Source organism: Canis lupus, chromosome 28 (genome assembly GCF_011100685.1).
Source record: "Canis lupus familiaris isolate Mischka breed German Shepherd chromosome 28, alternate assembly UU_Cfam_GSD_1.0, whole genome shotgun sequence".
Taxonomy (NCBI): Eukaryota; Metazoa; Chordata; class Mammalia; order Carnivora; family Canidae; genus Canis; species Canis lupus.
The window spans coordinates 19,122,276-19,142,829 of NC_049249.1; the positions used below are offsets into that span (position 1 = coordinate 19,122,276).

Here is a 20,554-nt window from a genome sequence, read left to right on the forward strand (position 1 = left end):
TCATCGCCGTTATCATTAAACCAGAAAGGTGCCGGGTTTAAGGATTTAAAGTCTAGTTGAGGAGAGAAAATATACACATGAGCAAAGTAAAGAAGCAACACTTATCTCGCGTCTTTATTACACTTACGGCTGTATGACAGTTTGTCTGTTTATGTAGGATTTATCTTCTTCTGGGATCTAGCAGCTCCAGGTGGCTGCAAAGCTCCCGCTCCCAAACAATTATAGAAGGCATGTTACATACAAGTACACTTATCTCTCACCTGAACTGTCCACAGGTCTTCGCCCTCTCTAGACAATGAACACTCGAGGGACAGTTAGGGCTTATGCACTCTTGATCTATGTACACCCCACGTTCTCCTCCCTGGACCAGAACAATGTAAGACCTAAAGGAGTTCATCAATACATCTTTGCTGAAGAAATGAGTAAGAAAGAATAGGACATTATAGTAGTCACTGGTCTGTTCAAAAACAGATGCTTACCGAACATCTGTGGGCTAAGTCTAGTGCTCTGTGCTGGGGATGTAATGAGAATACCTGAAACCTGGCTGGTCCCCAATTTTTAGCAGGGTTTCTGAGACGAAAATAAGAGCTGACACAGGAGAAAATGAGTCTACCCTTGGCACTAGTTTTCTCGAAGCAGGGCTAACCCAGACCTCTCCCTTTCCTCTTCTGTATTAACACCCCCCAAAGAGATCCCCTAAAGACCAAACATGGCATCATGAGCCACCCTAAAATGCAAGCCCTATCAAAGCATTTATGAAGCATTCTGAATATTTCTCTTTCTCCTTCCCTCTTTTCTTTTCTAAATTATATTTTCATTAAGGCATGGGTTCCTCTGTCAAAGCATTAAAATGATAGTTCTAATGATATAAAGCACCCACAGTAGTTATTTGCCACAAATGACATGTGTAACATAGGACATATACAACACTATTGTGGATGTATCAAAGAACTAAATACATGTAGGTATATTATATGTGTATACATGCATGTGTGTGTGTGTGTGTGTGTGTGTGTATGCATATTTATGTGTATATATCCTCCATCGAAATCCATCTGAAGACTGAAGGGTCAGCAGATCATTCCTGCCACACTCTCCTCAACTTAATAGCTGAGGGATGTTGCTCCTTCAGAAGAAAGCCCTGGTATTACTGGAGTGTGATGCTATTTTTAGTTTATTAACTCTCCCCCTTAAGATGAGAAAAGAACATTCTCCCTAGGCTGGGGCACCATCACAGTGCCCCACGAGAGGTACAGGAGCAGTCTAGGGCATGCTGCGCCTCGGTCCCCGGGGCACGCCCTTCCCGCTGCTCAGGCTGCTAATAGCCTCTGTCCCATTGAGACAGAATTGCCTATCTTTTAATTTTCTAATATGCCGACTACACTTTATACAGCAGATGCGCTGAGGAATAAAAGCTGGCTTTGACTTTCATGTATGTACATACATTAAAGAAATCTATCAAAAAAGCAGAAGCTTACTCAGAGTCACAGAGAATCTGATGAAGGGGTCCTGAGTTTAAACAGAGCAAGTGTCAAGCCCTTCATGCATTAAAGAATCGCACTTTGTGAGGCTCCTACCAAACTTCCCACACTTTAATTTAGTTACATCATTTCCTTGGGGTAGAAACTCTGCATAATTAACCTTCTGGTAGGGGGAGGAGTTCAATAATCTAAACACCTCCCAACAAGCACAGAACAGGGTTCCATCCTTTTCTTTGTTCTGCTGGGGTTTTCCTAAAGCACATTAACAATTTATTTGGGGCTTCTTATACACAGTGGGAAGCCTAATGGAGAAGTGCCATCAGGTTAAAACAAAATTTAAAGCACAATCCTTTTGCAGGGTAGATTCCTTTAGGGTGTGGAGTCCATGACCCTCCTCTGGGTGACAAGTGCATGGCCCTAGGGGGACATGGCCTTGTAACCAAATTGCTACTATTTTGCAACCAAATTGCAACCAAATTGCTCTTATCTAAAGCCAGTGCAGTTACTCCTCCACCCCCACCCCTACCACCAGTCACTGTTCTCTGTAGCAGGGATATACCTCTGACACAAAGGGCAGACTGGGGTCTTTCTCTCTAGACATTAGCCTGAGGGCCCACAGCTAATCACTCCCGGTCATATTAACTGACAGGTGAGGAAGATCCCCTGATCTCATGAGGAGGACAGCAGCTGGCTTGTGTCTGCCCAGACACTACTCCTAGCTTCTCTGTTATTAGTATAACCTCTCCCACTTAGTCTGAACACACAAGTGTAGGGTGATTGATCAGAAACAATATTCAACATATTTAAACCACTGCTATTACCAGGGCACTGACCGATCAGACTCCGGACTGGATACCAACTCAGTGATCACTGAATATTACCCGTTGGGTCATCTCCATCCTCTCCCTGGCTCAGGGATTGTCACAAGATCCTGGCCTCATCAACCAAGCCCCTTATGTGCTTGAGGTTGGTTTGGGTGTGGACACATGATGTAGGGTGGCAAAGATCCCATCAGGATGAGACCAATAAAGCAGATGCTCAGAAATAGAAACAATGGAACATATAGTTCCCTAGAACAAAAGGAGAGAATAGCTGCCTGGATTTCTGAGGACCTTCCTGTCCCTAGTTTCAGCCCAACTGCACATTTGTGCTGGTGTTCAATGAGTTAGCCTGATCCTAAAGGATCTATAGCATTCATCTGAGAAAGAATTTATTGCACAGCCTAAATGTGTGAGGTAATACAGTGTGAATCCCAAAGACAAGGGCATGTATGCAAGTGTGTTTGTACACCTGTGTGCCAGTGAGCTGAGGGCCAGGAAGGGAAGCCGTGGAAAAGCTACAGGGGTAGGGTGCTTGGGCACCACAAACCCAGAGGTGGTGTAGATACCCTTTCTGCAAAGGCACCTTCATTCTTTTGCTTCTGCTCCAATAAGCTCACAGATCAGTGAGAACTGCAGGTAACAAAATGCATAAAGTCAACTTGAACAGTTTAGCAAAAAGACCTGTGACCCAAACAAGGAGTCTATAAGAGAAGTAAGGATCTGGCCTGCCTGGAGATAAACCCCAACCCATGACTAAGGGGAATGGCAAACAGATGAGGTGATGACAGCACAGACCCAAAAATCTTTGCCTCCAGGAAAAAGGGAGTGTGGACCAGCAGTCATGGGTGTCATGTTTAAGTAACAAAGGGATCGTTAGCTCACTTTATCTACATACCTCCAAAGCGAGCTCTCAGTGATGCTCCCCAGGTTATAGTCATAGAGCTTTGTCAAAATGAGAATCACCTGAAGGCAAAAGAAGAAATCATGGTTAGTCTCAAACAATTACAATCTCATAGAACTGAAATGGCCCAAGGGAGGACTTAGGACTCCTCTAATGGGTGCTTAACGTAACTGAATGAATTGTTAGGGCATCACTTACACTGACTGGAGAGGGGTTTGCTAGTGCCTTCCTCTGCACACTCAGGCCTGATCCTCTCCCCAACTTTCTCCCTCTGTCCTCCAGGAAGAGTTACCTGCCTATCCAGGCATTCCTAACCCTGGCAGGCTTAAGGCTTTTGGCAAAGGCTAGCAGAGCTGTCAAATATGCACCCTGTAAAGGAACCCCTGAGCAGATGGTCAGGAGAGAGGAAGGTCAGTGATGTAGGTCCCAGCCCTAGTAGCTGTGACACACTGGGCAGGTTGCTTACCTTCTCTGAACCTCAATATCCCCACCTATTAAGAGGGCGGGGCAGTAAATGCTATCACCCAGAAAGGCTTGCTGTAAGAAGTTAAAATAGGTAATAAATGCTCTTTGCATGGGGTTCTTACATGTCAGTCCCTTCCCTTTCTTCTCCTTTGTAGGCTTTATCAGTTTCTTTTGATTCTCCAATTTCTGGGAAGGCCACTGGATGGAATCCAGAGGCTTCCAGGAGGGCCCAGCAAGAACATTTCAACAGGAACATATTTATGTTTTACGGGTTCCTGAAGCTTACCATTTGGGGAACCCTCTGTAAGGAACAGAATATAAACACACCAATTCAAATGTTTAAGACAGGTCCCAGGACACTGACATTTCAGCTTCATTAGCTTCACAGCAAATCCTTTTCTGATTTGACCCCACTGCTATTCTCAACATCACTCAGAGGAACTCCAACTATGTAGTTCCTTCTCTCAGCATTCAACACTCCTTGAACATTTATTGGGAACCCAGGATTTCGCCTGATGCCCGAGGAGAACATAACTACAGATGAGGCCTGGCAGTCTATGATCCAGTTAGGACAGGACAAGCTCATCAAAGAAAATCTAGGCTGACGGACAGCTGATCTAGCTCTCTTCAGTCCCGCGGACACTCATGCCCACCATGGCAGCTTGAAAAGGCTGCTTCCTCCAGCAATTGCAGTGATGAACAGGGTCCCCGTTCCCTGGAGTGCATGAGCACCAGGACGCTTGGGAAGATTCCACAGAGGAGTATGTTCCTACCCAGTGAGTTCTCATCCCTCACTCACTCTTCTTATGTAAGGACAAGAACTTAATGGGTCTGCTCTGTTTTCCGTTGAGATTTCTACTTCTCTCCTGCCTCACATAACCGAGGACATTTGGCCCAGTCTTGCTGTTTCCAACTCAGCAGAAAAATGTTGACATCGACTTCCAGGATTTTCCCTGAAGGCCAAGGGATCAGTTCTAGTCACAGTGAGCACAGAACATTGTAACCTTGAATTCCAAGGCAGCAAGCTGCCAAGGAGTACGGAGCCCTTCCAAGTTCCACTCTGCTAGCACAGGGCTAGATTTACTGAAGGCACAAGCATCAATGAGCCGATTCCAAACACTTCTGTCACAGCAAGCAAACTGGAACTGCACAACCTCAGGTTTGTCCCAAGTTCAAAGGAATTAAGAACTAAGGTAACCCAAAGACAGGCAGAGATCTGAGGACCTGTGTTCTGAGGCCACCCCTTCTCCTGAAACACCGTGCAGGCCTTCCTCAAGGACCTGTTCAAAACTTGCTTCTTTAGCAAAATGTGAGCATGTGTGAGGTACTGGGCACCCTACAGGTGCATCAGATGGTGCACCTGTGGTGGGCGCATATGCTTAACAGGTCTGCGTGCCAATTAAGTCACTCTAAGTGCTAAATTTCAATCACCGCCGTCCCAGGATCGCTGATCAGTGACAGCGGGGTGGCTGTTTGTTGGAAGACACAAAGTGACGTTGCCACTCTACCTTGGTATGATTTTGCCAAATAGACCTATAAATCCCCCACCAAGAAAATGGGGGTGTGGGCAGAAAGCATTTCTCGGTAGTAGCTCTCTTGATACAATACAGCAGTAAACTCAATAATGAAGTTCAGCTGGGCATAGGCGGCATCTCCCATCCATCTGATGAGGGAATTCAGAAGAGCCCAGGAGAAGGAACCCTTTAACCCAATAGGTAATGGTCTGGAGCCCGTCGCGTGTGCGTACACACACACACACACACACACACACACACACACACACATTGTTTAAGCAATTTTCAGGCAGGTGGGCAGGGAGGTAAAAATCCACTCCCTGACTCTTCTCCAGGGGCTAGTAAAACGAAAATGCCACTGATACACTCAGGCAGTTTATCAATACTGCACCAGAAGAGGTGTCCTTTCTGGCATTCCAAAGTATATCTGCTTGAATCAATCTCATCTTCTGTTTTCAGAATGAAAGCAAGAAAGAAGGGAGGACCACTAACCTTTAGTTATGTCTCCAATCGATTCCTTGCAATCTCTCTCCCCTTCTTTTTTTCCCTTCACTGTCTATGTGCATTATTTACCCCCACTCCGGGATAGTGATGCCTCATCGTATTAGAGCTGGTTTGTTGTCGTCTCTTGGCTTTTCTGTCCTGGTTAATTAGCAATACTATATAATAGAATTAGTACCTGTTAAAGGCCCATGACCCAAACTACCAGTATCAGATGAGAAAAAGGGGAGAATGCAATTGCCTCCCTATTCAGGTCCCATTGTCTACTATTTTTGTGCATTTTTAAAATTTAAAATGTAAGTGAAACTTTTTCATCAAGTGAAATGTTATATGTACTTAAAATACATAAATAGTAATTTATTTTTATTCTTTCAGTAAATAATTTCCATGTATAGATTTAATTCTATGAGCCCAACTGCATAGAATTTAATTATAAATCCAATCAATGAGAGCAAGGCTGTTTTGATGCATACACACACAAAATGGAATACTCATCAGCATCTTGTTTCTTTCTATGCCTCATTTTCATTACATAGTACCAAAATATCCCTGATTCCAAACAGTAACTGATGACCACTCGGTAATAGCTTTTTTACATTCCCTTTTAGATCTTAGGTACTTTCTTTAAATTGCTGTAATCCAAATATCAATGGCTTAACCTCTACCTACACTGTGCCAGGACCTCAGCACCATTATTTCTGAGACTTTCCGCATGGTGTGTCTGAAGATTCCTCAACCAGTCTGGGAGCCACTGTCACCACATGCCATGTGTCCTCTTCTTTTGCTGTGGCTCCTTCCTGACATATCCACAGCTTACCAAAACTACTGGGGGGAATGTCACTTTGTCCATATGTGTAAAGAACATGTTGAGGCTAACCCACCAAGTTGTTATTTTCAAATCATCCATTCCTTAGATGGCAAGAGTGTGCCAGAAACAGTGCCAGGGTCTGTGCAGGGATGAATGAGGTTCTTCAGGGACGTTATCACGGGCTTCCTCCCTAGGACTGAGCTAAATTTACACTATCTGAATTCACAAAACTATTACCCTTTTCCCAGAGTCTTCCAAAGCTCCTACTGAATAATTCCACCAACTCCGGTTCACCCACCCCTCTATACGTAGGTGCTAAGAAGCCATCACATTAGAAAAATGTGGTATATATACATGTGCACAATGGGATGTTATTTAGAAACTAAAAAGAAAACCCTGCCATTTGTGTCAATATGGATGAAGCTGGAGGGCATTTTTCCAGGTGAAATAAGCCAGATAGAAAAAAATATGTACTATTCTGTAACACTTATATGCGGAATATAAAACAAATAAAAACTGATTTCACAGAGACAGAATGTAATGGTGGTTGTTAGGGACTGGGAGGGGATTATGGGGAGATGCAGATCAAAGGATCTGAAGTAAAAACTTTCAGTTATAAGAAGTTCTGAGGCTCTGATATACATCAAGGTGACTATAATAATACAATAGTGTCCACTTGAAAGTTACTGAAAGATATTAAGCATTCTCACCAAAAAAGTAAATAACCCTCCCTCCACCCAAAAAAACAGAAAAACAAAAAACCCAAGAGAGACAGAGAGAGAAAACTATGTAAGGTGATGGATGTGTTAATTATCTCGATCTTTACAAGCATTACATGATATCTAGATAGATAGATGGATAGATAATCTCAAAGCACTACATTGTCTACCTTAAATATATACAATTATATTTGTCATTTACTCCTCAGTAAAGTTGGAGGGCAGGAAGCAAGTATCACAATGGACCCTAGGCAAGGAAAATGTCTTTCCCCTCATCTAACTCCAACTTCCCTCTGCACTGGGTTACCAAACAAAAGCATTCATAGATGTAAACAGACACCAGTATACAAGTGGCTATTAACAGTGCTCTCGGGATCCCTGGGTAGCACAGCGGTTTGGCGCCTGCCTTTGGCCCAGGGCGCGATCATGAAGACCCAGGATCGAATCCCACGTCAGGCTCCCGGTGCATGGAGCCTGCTTCTCCCTCTGCCTGTGTCTCTGTCTCTCTCTCTCTCTCTCTCTCTTTGTGACTATCATAAATAATAAAAAAAAAAACAAAAACAAAAACAAAAACAAAAAAAAACAGTGCTCTCTTGCGAAGCAGAAAAAAGCCAGCCAAAAATATTTTGTTGTAGCAAAACACCAGGACAAGCCTTATTTCCAAGTGTGCATTTGATGGTCTTAACATGATAGCAACCTAAGTTTACGTGTGGGCAATCTTCATTATGGCCAGTATTTGTACATATGACACCTTTGAAGGTGCCAGCATGTTTTCCTTAATTAACATAAAAATATAATTCAGAGGGGCATGTGGGTGGCTCAGTGGTTGAGCATCTGCCTTTGGCTCAGGGTGTGATCCTGGAGTCCCTGGATTGAGTCCCACATCGGGCTCCCTGCTTCTCCCTCTGCCTATGTCTCTGCCTCTCTGTGTCTCTCATGAATAAATAAAACCTTCATATATATATGATTTAGAAACCAAATCCTGAACATTTAAGGAACCCCTAAAACCTGATTTGACACAATATATTTTTGAAAACGTGTATTAATTACTGGACCAACATTTATTCCACACTTCCCAAGTAGAAGGATAGGAATTCTCCTTTCCTTTTCATAAGGAAGGAATATAGTATACTGACTTTTCCTTTGCTAACTTAAAAAAATGTATCCCAGAGGAAGGGGGATGGAAGGTTGATGGACATCAATATATCTCCCATCCCACCCCTCACCCACTCCCTGAAGAGGATACACATATTCCCCGCTCCCCGCCCCCCGCCGCCCCCCATGAGTAGTCTCTCCTAATTCTTTAGTAGCAACTTGGTAGAGGGCTACTGAGGATCTTTTTAAAGGAGAAACTTGTCTAATAATCTTACTATTCTTCTTAAATGATGAATTTAGGTTAGGGTAACTGTGGCAGAACTTGTGGATATTTAGGGAGACCTGAGTTCTACCAGAACCCTTGGCCTGGCCACTGCCCTTCACCTCATCTCATCTTCTCTGAGAAATCTTAGAAAAACAAGACCTGTCCTTTCATTTTTAAATTATTAATGATTTGCCTCCTTTTTTTCTTTGTGTCCTATTGTAGAAGTAGATTCTAATCCCAAGGAAAACAGAAGTGTGGCCTTGGGCTCTTCGACACTGAGCAGTTTGGACTATAAGATCCTAAAGTCTCTTCTATTCCTGAAGGTCTATAGTTCCAAATCCTGAACAATGCAGATGATGACACAGGCCCTAGTCTATAAAACAAGGCATTTTTTTTTTCTGTATTTCTCTCAGTTATTATTGATTCAGGGCTGGCCTGGGCAGGTGTTTTTGTCATTGTAATACTGAACTCATCCATACTAACATTCATAAATTCTACCTACCTGGGGTGGGCCACAGTCTAGCTTGAATGAGCCATGGCAAAGCCCCAATGATGATGCCAGTAGGTTGGTTCAGGGGCTAAATTTGGCTACCTCCATCTTTTCTCACCAACTTCCAGCATGCCCTGGTGTTTCCTCATTGCCCTATCTCAAATGGCCTCTTCTCTGCTTACTATAGTTGCTTGCAAGAGACCAGTTGTTTAGATATTTTTAAAGATGTGGATAGAAGTGATAAGGCACAAAAAATTATAAGGTCTGACGAGATCTGGAACAATCTTTCAGGGGACTGAAGAATTGGATACAATGTAAGAGGAGTGTTCAATAGCCAGCAATTTTTTTGTTTTGTTTTGAGTTGTTTTCTTTGCACTCCAGTTTTAGGGAAAAGAAGCAAACTTACAACAGTGGTTTTCCTAAAAATATACACACTCCAGATTGTGTCTTTGGCTCAGAAAGCATTTATTCAACTTTCTAACTTAAATAGAAGTTCTCATTCTTTAGAATAGCCATGAATTCTTTAAGATTTTGATCTAATAAAATCTATGAGCATAAAACAATAAATAGAACTTTAATGATATCACTGATCTCCTGAATCCTAGGGGGGTCATGAATCTAAGAATAAGAATCTCCTATAATTCCCAGAAAATGAGAGCTTTCTTCAGAAGAAAGAACATGCAGCTCTAAAATTCTACACATTTAATTCAATAAACATTTATTAAGCCTTCTTAAGAGGCAGGGATTTAAAAAAAAATCTGTGCTGTGAGGACACAAAGGGAGAATAAGACTCGGTACTGGGCCCTGGAAGCTCACAGTCAAGTAGAGAGGCAGCACTGTACACAGATGGTTACACTAAGGGAGACAAAGGTTTAAGTCAGAGAAAAGTGTTTAAATCTCTTAGGGAGCATGAAAGAAAAGTATAATAAGGTAGAGATTCTTACAAAAGAAGACCACCGAGACAAATCCCAGAAGACGTGTGTGATTCTGATGGTGACAAAAAGCCATAGAGCTGGTTTCCTAAGAGAAGGGAACATGAGGATCATAGTGCAGAGGTGTGAAAGCTCACAGAGCAGTCAGAAGAGACAAAGTCTCTGAGTTTAGCTACGGCTTAAAATATGGGTAAGGACACACAGAGTATCAGGATAGAGAAATACATTTGGCTCTAACTGTGGAGGCCTTAATGATAGGATGGTGGCATGCTCTGCCAAAACAAACAAGCAAACAAACAAAGGCTTTGAAATCAGAAGAAGACCAGACTTTGAGGCTTGGTTTAGCCACCTTATCTGTTAGAATGTCTTTGGCAGCAAGAAACAGGTCACTAAAGATAACTCAAGTAATAAGGGACATATTGTCTCATATAACAAAAGGTCCACAGTCTATGCAGTTCCAGGACTAATAGAGCCTAACAACACTATCACGCATCCACATGATGTACATATTTCCTCTCTGAGAGTTTAATACTTAGCTCTGTCCACCCTCATGTTTGCAAGGTGGTCATAGCACTTCTCTGTAGCATGTGCAGACACAGCTACACTCAGCACAAAAAAGAAGGACCCCTAGTGTACATCTGCTTTGTGTTTTTAAATTAGAAAGGAAACTTGCCCCAAAGCCCTTCCAATAAGATCTCTATGGCTTCAATGGCCACTATTCAGGCACATGCCCACATCATGGCTTCAGTGAAAGTTGGAAAAACAAGAAGGGCAGAAGTCTAGAGATGGACTTGCTGTTTTCTATGGTAAGAGATGGGCTCTGCCAGTAAAGAAAAAGTGGGTAGTGGCTGCTGAGCAACAACTTGTAGTATCTGCCACTGTCTGACCGCAAGTCACTTAAATACTGAAAAGACTTATTAAAAATAAACATAGAAAAGGAGACAATGTTATCTCTCTCCTTAGTCTTTTAGAAATGCGAAAAGCAAACAATAGAAAGTTGAAAAACTCTGTGAAATGTTAAAGTACTCTGTAAATATAAGTAGTTGCTATTACTAATAACATTTAGCATTTACTGGAGGCCTACTCTGTGAGCCAGGCAAATTTCATTATTAAGGGTATTTCAAGTAATTATATCTCTCTCTCTCTCTCTCTCTCTCTCTCTCTTTCTAATGAGGAAATTGAGGCACACAGAGGCTAAGTAATTGAAATTATTCAGCTGGCAAGAGGTGGACAAGTTTAACTCACATTTTATATAGACTCTTAACTCACTGCACTGTGCTTCATTATCCCCAAGATATGTTGTCCCAATTGAGTATTTCTGCTACTAAAGGCCAGTCAGAACTAGTGAAGGATCCTTACTTTCCATCCAATTCAAAAGTACTGTAGACCTGTTATCCATCAGACATGGTACTGGTCACAGACTCCTCCTTTACTCTGCCTTCTTTCAGACATTCCTTGAAAATGTCTTCCTTATAGGAGATAAACTTGAGTTTTAATTTTTTTTTTTAGTTTTAATTTTTTATTGACCTTAGGTCAATGGCATTTTCACTTGTCATTTTTAATTCATTTAAAAAAAACTTTTGAACCTTTGTGAAATCCATCATTAGGGGATGATCCTTCTATTTTTTTTAAGATTTATTTATTGATTGATTGATTCATGACAGACATAGAGAGAGAGAGGCAGTATGTCTCTGGCAGAGGGAGAAGCAGGCTCCTCCAAGGAGAAGGAGCCTCATCTGTAACTTGATCCCAACCCCGGATTCCAGGATCACACCCTGAGCCAAAGGCAGATGCTCAACCACTGAGCCACACAGGCCTCTGGATCCTTCCATTTCAATCACAGAAGTAAGTGGCTTACAGATCAGAGACAATGAATGCATGCACATCGAACTGCAGATTTCAACAGAATAGCATATAGAATCTTCATTTTCTGAAGATGTAAGTGAATGTGTAATTGCATTCCATCTGAGTCATCAAAGGGCTGAAAAATCAATAATAGCTAAATCGGATTAAGAGACCCCCAGAGGGGAGCTGAAAGGTTGATATAATGGTGTGTATAACAACCTCACATGGGCATCTGAAGTCATCAGGCAGAGGTAATCTAGCACACACAAACACAATCTGAAAAGAAAAACCAAAAGAAAAGGTGGGATGAATTTGGGGTGTGAGGCCAGCCAGAAAGCAATAAGCAGATTTTTGCTTCTGGAGAGTCCTTATTCCCAAATGGCCTCCATGTTTTCTAGGAGCCCACACATCATTTAATATAATGTTTATTTATGTAATATCCTCTGGACGACACTGAAATGGTGTGAGCTACATGGCTACTGGACCTCCCCTACTGGACCTACTGGGAACTTAAAAAACCAGATAGCCAACAGTGATGCAGACATAGGGGTATAGGTAGCTGACTCAACATGAGGCACAAACTGTAGAATATGGAATGGCCCTTTTGGAGAGTAGAATGTTTTTAAGTAAGATTTGCTATATTCTCCCCTGACTCTGTTCCCCCCTAGAGGTCATTTGCAGCTAAGATGTGTGGTGACTGATTGCACATGAGCTGTTGAGCACTGTCCTCTCAAGGCAACTCACATCTCTCTCCCCTTTGTCTGCTGAAAGTCAAGTTCTTCCCTGGTGGTGACTAGCAAAGAAATGCATGTAATAAAAGCCTATTATACTCTCTTTCTAGAGCCATGTCATTATATTTAGAAAAAAAATCCAATGGACCTAAGTTGTTCTTTGATGCAAGTTTTGAAAAGAGAACTTGTTTTTCTATTCTTCAAGGTGAGGGCCAGTATTAACTTAAAAAAAAAAAAAAAGTCTTCTCTCCAAAATCTGTTAACTTCACAATGTTCAACACTTCAGTCCTACAGATCCTTCTTTCTCCTCCCCCTCTTCTTTTTTTTTTTTGAATAAAAAGGAAGATAATTCCCAAAGCATATATCCATATCTAGTGGATGTTAACCATTTCATATCCTCCTTCCTCCATTTAAGTTACTTTGCCCTAAATTATACTCTGTTTTAACCATCTGCATTATACCAGGGGAGCTGGCGAGATGCTAAATTAAATGATCTCTTTTTTTTTCCTAGAAAAAGCCTGATACCAGTATCAATATAACCCCCAAAGAGAGCCAAGATAAAACGATATCTGAGGAAAATGCATATTTAAGACAAACCTCTCTGTAGAGGGAAAGTAGGACAGAAAAATCAAACAGACCTGGAGGGATGCCTGGATGGCTCAGCAGTTGACCATCTGCCTTCAGCTCAGGGCGTGATCCCGGAATCCGGGATCGAGTCCTGCATCAGGCTCCCTGCAGGGAGCCTGCTTCTCCCTCTGCCTGTGTCTCTGACTCTCTCTCTCTCTCTTTCTCATGAATAAATAAAATCTTAAAAAAATAAAATAAACAGACCTGGAGAGACCTAATGGTAGAGCTTCAAGATATGAAAGCAAATGAGGCTAGAGAGGATGGGGAGAGAATCAGACAACTCAGTGAGTTGTTTGGAGAGACATAGTTCAAGGAAACCACATAGAATACCCAGTGCAATTCCACTGTTTCATAAAGAAACAAACCATGTACATGTTCTCCTCATTCCTCTCCATATTACTTAGAAGGCACCAGATGGACCATCTCCCTCTGACTTAATCCCAATTTGAATTAGGTCACTTGGTACTTAGTTATAGAAACACAAATAAGGAGTTGTAAAACAGTAGGAAAATATTTCTTGCATTGTCTTCTCTCTGGAAATCTAGAAAACAAAGAGAGGAAACTCCTATGTCTAAGTGAAAGGGGAACAACCTGAGGTTGGCCAGAAAGGGAGAAGAAATGGAGAAGTTCCCTTTCAACTTCCCTGATACACTCACCTGAGGAATAGAGACCTCAAGGCTTTCGAATCATTCTGTGTCTGAATTATAGACACTATCTAAATATTAAACTCTCCTGATGTGAGAACCCATGCACGAAATGAACACACCATTAAGCAGCAAACTGTGTGTTAATGATGAGGGGCCCTTCTGTTCTTATGGTTTCTTCTATTAAGCTTCAATACAAAGAAATGAACCAAGTCATTCCTTTTTTACTTTTGCATATTGGTTTTTATGTTGTTATTAGTAGATCTGAAGAGGTTAACTCAATTTTTTTTTTGTTAACTCAATTTTTAAAAATATTCTTTTCTAAGGTTAACACAACGTACCAACAGGAAGCTAATAAAGATATGCATCTTATGGTGATCCAAGTGTCAGAAGATGAACCTCAATAAAAATGGAATTAAAAAAAATGATAACACAGGCTTTAGTTTTTTTTTTCATTTTCTCTTCTCATTTGCCATATAGTGAAACTAACAAAAACAAGAATAAAAAATCAGGGACAGTTAATACAGTAAGTTCAATTATTTTCCTTTACCTTGGTAAAATCATAAGATGAATCAGGGAGGAAGAGAAACATTTTACTCTCTTTTAAAATGATAAATAAATTAGCAATAACAACTGACCTCTATTAACAGATCTTTTGTTCGCCTTGTCTGAGTGTTAAGGTGTGATGGGACACAATTTGCCCAAGAGGAAATTCAAAGCTTAAAAAAAGCTGGCTTGAAAGTGAAATTTAAATAACATCTTGAAATCTCAAGTAAAATCTATTAATAAATAATAAAGGTTTCTGTCTGAGGAAAGAATCCTATAGAAGTTAAATGATTCTTATGCATTTCTTGTCATTTAATCACAGAACCCAAATGCTTCTATATGACTCTAGTTCTAATTCTCTACAATGGCATCTAGATGACTGGTGGGTGGTTTATAAAAATATTTAGCATTTTTTCACTCTTTTAAAGGAATCTTAAGACAAAATTGGAAAGGACTGCAAAGATCATGTAACTCTAACCACTTCATCTGACAAATGGTAGAGGTTATACTTTTGGAAGAATCTGTTCTTGAATAAGGAGCTTCTGAGAGTAAGGAATAATCTTAACATACCATATGCTGACTCGGAGCATGAAGCAGGAGTTCCTACGTACAGAAAGAAGAACTGCGGTGGGGGCTGGGGGTGAGAGTTGCAAGAAGTCAACTGAGGACTACAACCAGTAGCATCAGGCCTAGACTACAGTTTTTTGAGGATGAGAGTCATACAATTTTAGGGCCTCTCTTCAAGATACAGAATAAAAAATCATGAATAAAATGAGGTTTAACAGTGAACATTTATGAGAATGACAAATTAGCTCACAACAAATTACTAGTGCCTAAAAAACTCTCATACTTTTCTTCTAAGATACCTTTAGGCAATGTGGCAAAAATGAGAAGATAGAAATGTTTTCTGATTGCAACCTAGATTTTCCTCTGCACCTGAAACAATCTATGATTCCCCCAAATGTCCAGCATGCGCTGGAGCCCATGCCTGGGCAAGCTCTCAATTCTGAGCTTCATCAGCTTCACTATAAAGCCACCTTTGAATGGGATTCTAAATTATATGCTCATTAAGCCCTTTTCAATGGAGCTATCCATTTCAGCAGTCCTGGGCTATAAATTCAGAGACAGACCTACATCTGAACTCTGTGACACCGAGAAAGCCAACGCACCTCTTCGAGCCTCAGTCTCCTCTGTGGTTACACTACACATTTGTAAGGCCTCATCCCATTATGATACCATCCAATGCCAAATACTTCAATCTACTCTATCTGCAGTATTGACAAGCTTAGTAAATGTTATTGTCATTGCTCAGGCTAGAGCTCTGAGTCTTCCTTGACTCTATCCCCCAGGTTTTCTCCCCAAACCTAATCAGTCATTAAGCCTTACAAACCTTTTTCATTAATCTCATCCCAACTGTTCTGGCCTACTGCACTGCCTCTGACATTGCCACCAGCCTCTTGTTTTGCTTCCCTCAAGCTATGCTCTGTACAGCTACCACTGTACTTTTTAAAAAGCAATATTATTTTTCCCCACTCTTCAAAACAAACATCTATATGTCCTCCCATTGATTTTAAGTTTAAATTTCAAAATCTGACCTATAAGGCCACATGCGACATGGCTCCTACATGCACATTCAAATCACTCTCCTTCCGATACTCCTTTATTCTCACAACTGCGTGTAAACCCAGACATAACATTCTCTTGCTGACCTAAAGATCTTCAATACTTGTTAATGGTCTAACTGACTGTAGTTATATTGATGATGGACTTTTCCAGGCATAAACAACATGTTCCAGTTACATGAGCAATTATTGTAGCAAGTGTGTAGAATAGAGTGGGATCAAAAATCTGAGTAATTGGGCAGCCCCGGTGGCTGGGAAAGGGGGTGGCATGTCACCCTCAGCCCAGGGCCTGATCCTGGAGGCCCGGGATCAAGTCACACGTCAGACTCCCTGCATGGAGACTGCCTGTGTCTCTGCCTCTCTCTGTCTCTCTGTCTCTCTCTCTCTCTGTCTCTCATGAATAAATAAAAACATATTTTTTTTTAAAAAATGAGTAATTGTAACACAAGAGCATTGCTATTTTATGAAATTCTAATCTTAGGAATGATATTCCAAACACTTTGGATTTCCTCTTGGAAATTTAGGCTGATTAAGGGATTAAAGGCTACAGACAATTCAACGCTACCGTCTGTCTTTTGGGAGGGCTTGGTAGTTGTAAAATGTGCCTATGCACCAATCCAAAGATTTACTGATTTTTCTTTCCTTTCATTCAAAAGTGTTAGCTTTCATGCACAGATGTGCACGATACCTAAAAGTTGGCCAGGAACTATAGAGGCCTACTTCCCATTCTGAGTTTTTTCTATTCAGAAATGGACAGCTCTGGATAAATACAAATATATCAGGGTGGACATTTGGGATCAAAGTCTAAATTCCAGATCTTTCAACTATTTCCTACAGGACACTTAAAATCGCTTCCTCTGTACCATGGGACAAAGCCAAATCAAGTCTGTATGGATGGGGACCTAAAGTTAGAAATTGAGAGGGCTAGATTCTGGTTACAGAGCCAATTTTAATTATTTGTATGCTTAGTCAGGTTACCACTCTTGCCCCCTTTTCCTATTGAATACGAAATACATACGAAATACATAAGGTCTACTTTATGGGATACTCCTTAAAAATGTTTTTGTCACTCTGCTAAGCATTTTGAATAATATAATCCTATGTATATCCTTTTTAAAAAGATTTATTTTATTTTATTTTTTTAAAGTTAATCTTTTTTTAAAGATTTTATTTATTTATTCATGAGACACACACACACACACACACACACACACACACACACACACAGAGGCAGAGACACAGGCAGAGGGAGAAGCAGGCTCCATGCAGGGAGCCTGACGTGGGACTCGATCCTGGGTCTCCAGAATCAGGCCCTGGGTCAAAGGTGGCACTAAACCGCTGAGCCACCCGGGCTGCCCCAGATTTATTTATTTTAGAGAGAAAGAGCAAGCATGAATGCACTTGAGTGGGGGAGGTGCCGGGGTAGGGAGAGTCTTCAAGCAGATTCTGAGCACAGAGCCTGACATGCGGACAATGAGATGATGATCTGAGTCAAAATTGAGAGTCTGCTGCTTAACCAACTGAGCCACTCAGGCACCCCAGTCTATGTACATTCTTAACTATCTTATGAGGCCTGAAGCCAATGCCTCTTTTTTTTTTTTTTTTTTTTTGGCCATTTCAGATGGCAAAAGAGAGTTTAAGGAATTTGTCTGATATCATCAGCTAGCACATAAGTGTGAGGTTGGTATTTGAATCCAAATAAACTTACACCAGAGTTTAGGTACTTAACCACCATGCTACATGGCCTCTTTGGAAAATAAAAAACAGAGCTTTATAGAGTTTCAGAGTATACTTCTTGCTTTCAATCAGCCTGCTGCCAAGCTCTATCTATCATCTATCTATCTATCTATCTATCTATCTATCTATCTATCTATCTATCTATCATCTATTTGGTTGTTTATCCAGGCACTGTCCACAATCCATATTTGTTTTTCTAAATGCTACTGGGAATGCAAAAAGAAAAAAACAGATAACCTGCCCTCCTTGCACTGTAGCTGACAAGGCACTCATGGAGCTGAATGCTTTAGAAATGTAGTACTGTGGGAATAAAGAGAAGGGAGCAATCCCTAGCTGGATATAAATGTTATCTTTTCAAGTTCTTACAATAAGCCAGCTGCTTAACGAACACAGTATGTCATTTAATTCATTTCACAATGGTGGGTGATAGTATTTGTGACTCCCACACAGGAAATGGGATGGCCTGGGGCATGGGTCACACACACGAAAACTTAGATCATCTTGGCTTCTGATCTGGAGCTTGCTTAAGGGGCTGGCCGAGTTAGCATTTCCACCATCCTGTGCTGAGGGGTCATCTCTGTGTCTCTCCTGCTGAGACCTCAGTGGACTCCACAGGCCAGTGACCCACATCTCTCCTCACCCACCAGCAGGTATAAAACATGGAGGGGTCATGGTCAGAAAAGAGGAGAGAAACTTCCCAAGAATCTGCAACACCATTTCTCTGCCCCCTCTGCTAATGAAGGAAACTGAGTCACTCAAAAGTCCCCAGCTCAAACACGGGCAACAAGGCTTCAGTAAAAAAAGGTAAAAAAGACTAGAAAAGAATTTTATCTCTGTCCCACATGGGAGCTCAGTTGCAAAAATGGATTAGTATGTCACTGCTGCTTCTATCTTTTTAATCCCTTAATCCTAAATCAAGACACTAGTGAAATTTAGAAACCCAATACTCTGTCTGCCCTCAGAAATGCAAATATCCCAGGAAAGAACCCAGTCCCCCCCCCCCCCACCCCGCGGCCCCATGGCAGAGTGGGCCACTGTGAATGGCCCAAAGGGGGTGTGTTGTTCACAAGGCTGACTAGGAGTGTGAGGGGCTCTCGGCCCTGTCAGTGGGCTTCAGGAGGTGATTCAGAGGCTCTGGGGGAAGGAGAAGTGCACCTGCAAGACCTCACCGCCTGGCTGCTGTAGGAGGCTAGAAGTAAAAAAAAAAAAAAGAAATCTATTTTCTTGAAAATGGAAACTTCTTTAGATTTCCTCCTTTTTTTTTTTCTTTAAACTGTCCAAGATTAATGTGGCAAAAATAAAATGCCCCACAGGCTGCTTATTTTGACGCTTACTACAGCACATAAAAGTGAAGAATTAGCATGGAATGAATAATTTATTTAGTGCTTTACTGTTGTTTTAAACAAATCACTTCCATGAAAGCAATGTGTATTCAAGCAATAAATCACTGTTTAGCACTCTGTCGTGAGGAAAAGATACCACTTGGCAGAATTATTGAATGATAGTGCCTGGCGGGAGGCAGGGACCATAAAGATAAAGGTGATGTCCTTGCACTTTGTTTGGGACTTCGAAGGAGGTTGGGTGTGAGTGAGATTAAGTAAGGAGACCCTTCCCTTTATTCGCAAGGTTTAAATGAGCATCTACTTCTGCTAATGAATCTGATATTATGACTAGCAGGGCAGAATTTATTATTACTTCAGAGCTATTGTTATTTTATTAATGCCATAGACCAAGCACGGAACCTAATTGTCTGGGATACACTGCTGAAATAAAACAGTGAGTTCCACGCCGCCCTTGAGTTGATCTACTCTGAGGGGTTTCAGACCACTTTACACAAACAACATGGTAAGTATGAAGACAGTGGTGAAGATAGTGGTGCACAGAAAATGAATTTGCAGTAGGGGGATGGGAATCTGAAAAGATTTTTTCACCAAGAAGGGGCTATAACATTGTATCCAGAATTTGGTCTAGCTAAGGGAGCTAGAAAAAAAGGAAAATAATACACTATGAGAGTTAGGTGGGAGGAGAGGCATGCAAGCATGAAATGCACATGGTATCTGGGTGGAGAAGGTGTGCTTGAGGTGGTGCAACTTGGTGAGGTTGGAGAAGGAAATGAGAGAAGGAGATCAGCAGGGATGCAGGATGACCTTCACAGACCCTGTGTAGACACTGTGCCTTCTCAGTACATTGGCTTGGGAGACCACAATCAAAAACCAGGGTCAGCCTGCAAGGCAAGGCTGTGAATGCTGCGCTTTACTGGTCTTGCTAATTAATTACCAAATCTATCTGTACAGGAACCACAGCAAGGCAGACTGGTTCAGGCCAAAAGAATGATCCTGGGGCTCTCCTTCCAGTCAAATCAGGAAGTGTAACTGCTCTACTGCCCCAGCTTTATGCAGTTCTCAGAATGAAGTAATAATCTTAGTTTTTGTTGAGGAAAGAAACAAAGCAGTTCCCAAAGGGCTAAACCGAGATTACAAATTTTGAAATGTCTTTCTTTAAAAAAAAAAAAAAAAACAATGTCACAAACATAATCTGAGGTCAGACGCTTAAAGCTGAGATGCCGAGATGCCCATAGCCCTCCATGACTTCTGGCAACTTGTGACAATTAGTACAGGTTGGTAATTCCTGTCACTTACAGTGCAGAAAGCTGACAGCTTGATGTTTACACATCTGAAGCAAGAGCAAAAGCCTTCCATTCTATCAACTGCATCAAAGGCTTCTGTGGCAAAAACCTTCATCTCATTTCCCTCTGGCTTAAATAGTAATAATTAATAGCATGTCACCCTCAGAGAATTTAGAAAACCAGT

General features: G+C 41.4%; 1 protein-coding gene across 1 annotated transcript in view; it reads right to left on the reverse strand.

Annotated features, from left to right (window-relative positions):
- The window catches only part of SORCS1 (sortilin related VPS10 domain containing receptor 1), a 499,230-nt gene that overhangs the window by 311,115 nt on the left and 167,561 nt on the right, over nt 1-20,554 (reverse strand). Inside the window, 1 exon segment of the mRNA XM_038578743.1 lies at nt 3,198-3,265. Coding sequence (XP_038434671.1) covers nt 3,198-3,265 — 68 coding nt within the window.